This window comes from Mesitornis unicolor, unplaced genomic scaffold (genome assembly GCF_000695765.1).
Source record: "Mesitornis unicolor isolate BGI_N332 unplaced genomic scaffold, ASM69576v1 scaffold8677, whole genome shotgun sequence".
Classification (NCBI taxonomy): Eukaryota; Metazoa; Chordata; class Aves; order Mesitornithiformes; family Mesitornithidae; genus Mesitornis; species Mesitornis unicolor.
The window spans coordinates 14,622-17,505 of NW_010195756.1; the positions used below are offsets into that span (position 1 = coordinate 14,622).

Below are 2,884 nucleotides of genomic sequence, written 5' to 3' on the forward strand. Positions count from 1 at the left end.
AATGGAAAATGCTTCAGTGTTCAGGTAAGTTGTGTATTTTTATCTGTAGTTCTTATTAAAACATGCAAGTTTCCGAAAAGATTACAAAATACAGCTGCATCCTGTAGGTCAGTGGGTTCTTAAAGTCAGTGAGAGCACATTGATCTAATGTGAAAAGGATGAAACTCTGAATGCTTTTAGTTCTGCCACTTGAGCCAGGAAGCCCTGAGTTTCGTAGCATGCTGACTGTACTAACTGTTTATTGACATTTAACTTGCCCACTAATAACTTCACTTAACTCAGTAGTGATTTGTCATGCCTCAAGTACATTCACAAACAGTTGAGGATCAGGTACTGCATTTGTATAGAAATCAGATTGGGCAGGTATGTATGTTTTCAAGCATACTTGTCTAGAAACAGTTCTCTACTGAACAACTTGTTTTTCAACAGAAAAAACAATGATAAAGGTGGGCATCTCTCTCTGAAAGAAAGTGCCTTGCTCACTTCCAGAGGAAATGTCCGAGAGCACTGGTCTGGTTCCAATAAAAATGTTTTTATGAGCCTGGGAACTGTGGTATGAGCTGGATTAAGAACTGTTCTTCTTATTGCTGTTCTTTTCAGTGTCAGATGGTATTTCAAGAAATTGACTTCACTTCAGAATAATTTTACACAGCAGAAGAAAAAGAAAATATGTTGCTGTTCACGTTGCCTTTTGAATCATCAGGAAAAGAGATGGTCGATCTCTAAACAGAATAAGAACCGTTCACAATCATCTCCTGCTTTAAAAATACTTAAATGCCGTATTTTCAGCTAGAGAATTGTGCTTGCAGATTCTATGTTGCACAGATTAGTCAAGATTGACACTTAAAAACAACTCCTGTTTATTTACAGTAATTTACATTACTGCAAATTGGAGCCTATGTTGTTTATGCCATTGTAAAGTCAGGCTTGCATATGCAGTAGCTTGACTGCATGAATGTTAAAAAGTGCAGAAGACAGGAATCTGAAATGAGCAATCATAATAACCAAAACATTTTAATATTATTCAGCATAATACCAGAGTGCTTGCAGTGTTGCCACCACCATTTCACTGGGAGTTTAATAATAGGTTCTTCAAAATAATGGCATTTCATTTCATAATCTGATTTAAAGGGTTCACCTAACATGGTCTGTTCTTTCAATTTTTCTGATAAGTAATTGTCAATTGCAAGTTAGGAAAGAAAAGCAAGTGAGCAGCTATAGTGTATGCATTTCCTACTTCACACCTGTGTGGTTGAGATTAAATTTGATTTCCTGAACTATACTGGGCATAAGAGGAGAAAAAAATATTTTGCACTTAAAAATTTGCAAATACATAGTTGAATAAAGCAGTGTAGAGAGGACTTCACTCTGTCCTCTTTACAAACGTAAATTGTCTATATAACGGACACCCAGAGATTTGGTAGTTGCCAAAGGCTGACATGTGAATTCTCAAAATTAAACAAACATCCCCAGGCAGTAACCATGGTGTGCTTTGTTTTGCAGCATTCCAGGTATGGCTTTGGGCTCGTTTTCAAGAGTACTTTTCTGTGATGGTGACTTCAGCAATGTGACCTTTTGATTTAAAGCACTTCCAGTTATGTTTGTATATAATAAGACAGGAGTCCTACTGGTTTTGCTAGTGAGATCAACTTCACATAACTTGAATAACTAAATCTGCCTTCACAGCCCTCTTTTTATAATTGTTCCCAGTGATTCCCTTCTCATTCATACTGGTTTTCAGTTACTGCTGGATGGGAAATGATACCCAATCCGTGAGCATTTTGAAATTAAAATCTGTATCAAAAGAAACTAAAAGTGATGTCAAACACTTTCACAAACAAGCTGAAGAACATTAAGATGTTCTGCTTCAGTTCAGAATTTCATTCAACTGAACTTTAAATGCTAAAAGGTATTTACTTTAGATTGGAAACTGGGCAATGGCCAAACTTAAGCTTCAGAACTTTTCAGAACAAGAGATTTGTTGGTTTATTCTTCTCTACTCTCTCTCCTGAATTTTTTTTTTTTTTTTACAATTTAGCACTTTCAAGGAAAAAGCTTATTCCCTTTTACCTGCCTTTGTTCAATTGAATTTCTACAGCCAGTGCTTGAATAATACAAATGATGTATTTTTATACCTATTTTTCTAAGATCTTGATCAAATGTATTAAAACATGATTTATGGGAAAAAAGCGTACTTTTGGTAGAATTAGTTTGCAAACAGTGTCAGAACACTGCAGTTGTGTTCTCCGGGTGGGGACGCAGTACGAGCGCGGTTTATTGCCTTTTGGCAACAACCTGTTACTTCTTATAAACTGAGTGACAACGTTAACAGTAAGTACGGCAGGAATGGCTTTAAAATCGTAAACTGCCTAAATCGGTGTTTTACGTAACCCCGTAGCCGGGGCGACGCTCCCGTCCCTTCGGCCCGGGGACCCAGGACGCCGCCCCCCGCCGTGGGGACGCGGCGTTACCACAGCGGGGTTGCGGAGGTCCTGCTGCCTCCTGCCCCGCTTGCGTGTGAGCCTATGCCATTTTGCGGGCCCTGGCCGGGACCTCCTCTCCAGCGAAGTCACAGAATCACAGAACGTTAGGGATTGGAAGGGACCTCAAAAGATCATCCAGTCCAATCCCCCTGCCGGAGCAGGAACACCCAGGTGAGGTTACACAGGAAGGCGTCCAGGCGGGTTTTGAATGACTGCAGAGAAGGAGACTCCACAACCTCTCTGGGCAGCCTGGGCCAGGGCTCTGTCACCCTTACACTAAAGAAGTTTTTCCTCATGTTCAGATTGAACCTTCTATGCTCCATCTTGCTCCCATTGCCCCTTGTCCTGTCATTGGACATCACAGAGCAGAGCCTGGCTCCTTCCTCCTGACACTCGCCCTT

The 2,884-nt window shown here is 40.3% G+C and overlaps 1 protein-coding gene across 1 annotated transcript in view; it reads left to right on the forward strand.

Annotated features, from left to right (window-relative positions):
• LOC104543588 (histone deacetylase 10-like) overlaps positions 1-2,586 on the forward strand; it is a gene marked incomplete at both ends in the record, with an annotated part of 16,968 nt that extends 14,382 nt beyond the window's left edge. Inside the window, 2 exons of the mRNA XM_010188233.1 lie at positions 1-24; positions 2,399-2,586. Coding sequence (XP_010186535.1) covers positions 1-24; positions 2,399-2,586 — 212 coding nt within the window. The remainder of the gene's footprint in view (positions 25-2,398) is intronic.
• Positions 2,587-2,884: the final 298 nt, after the last annotated feature.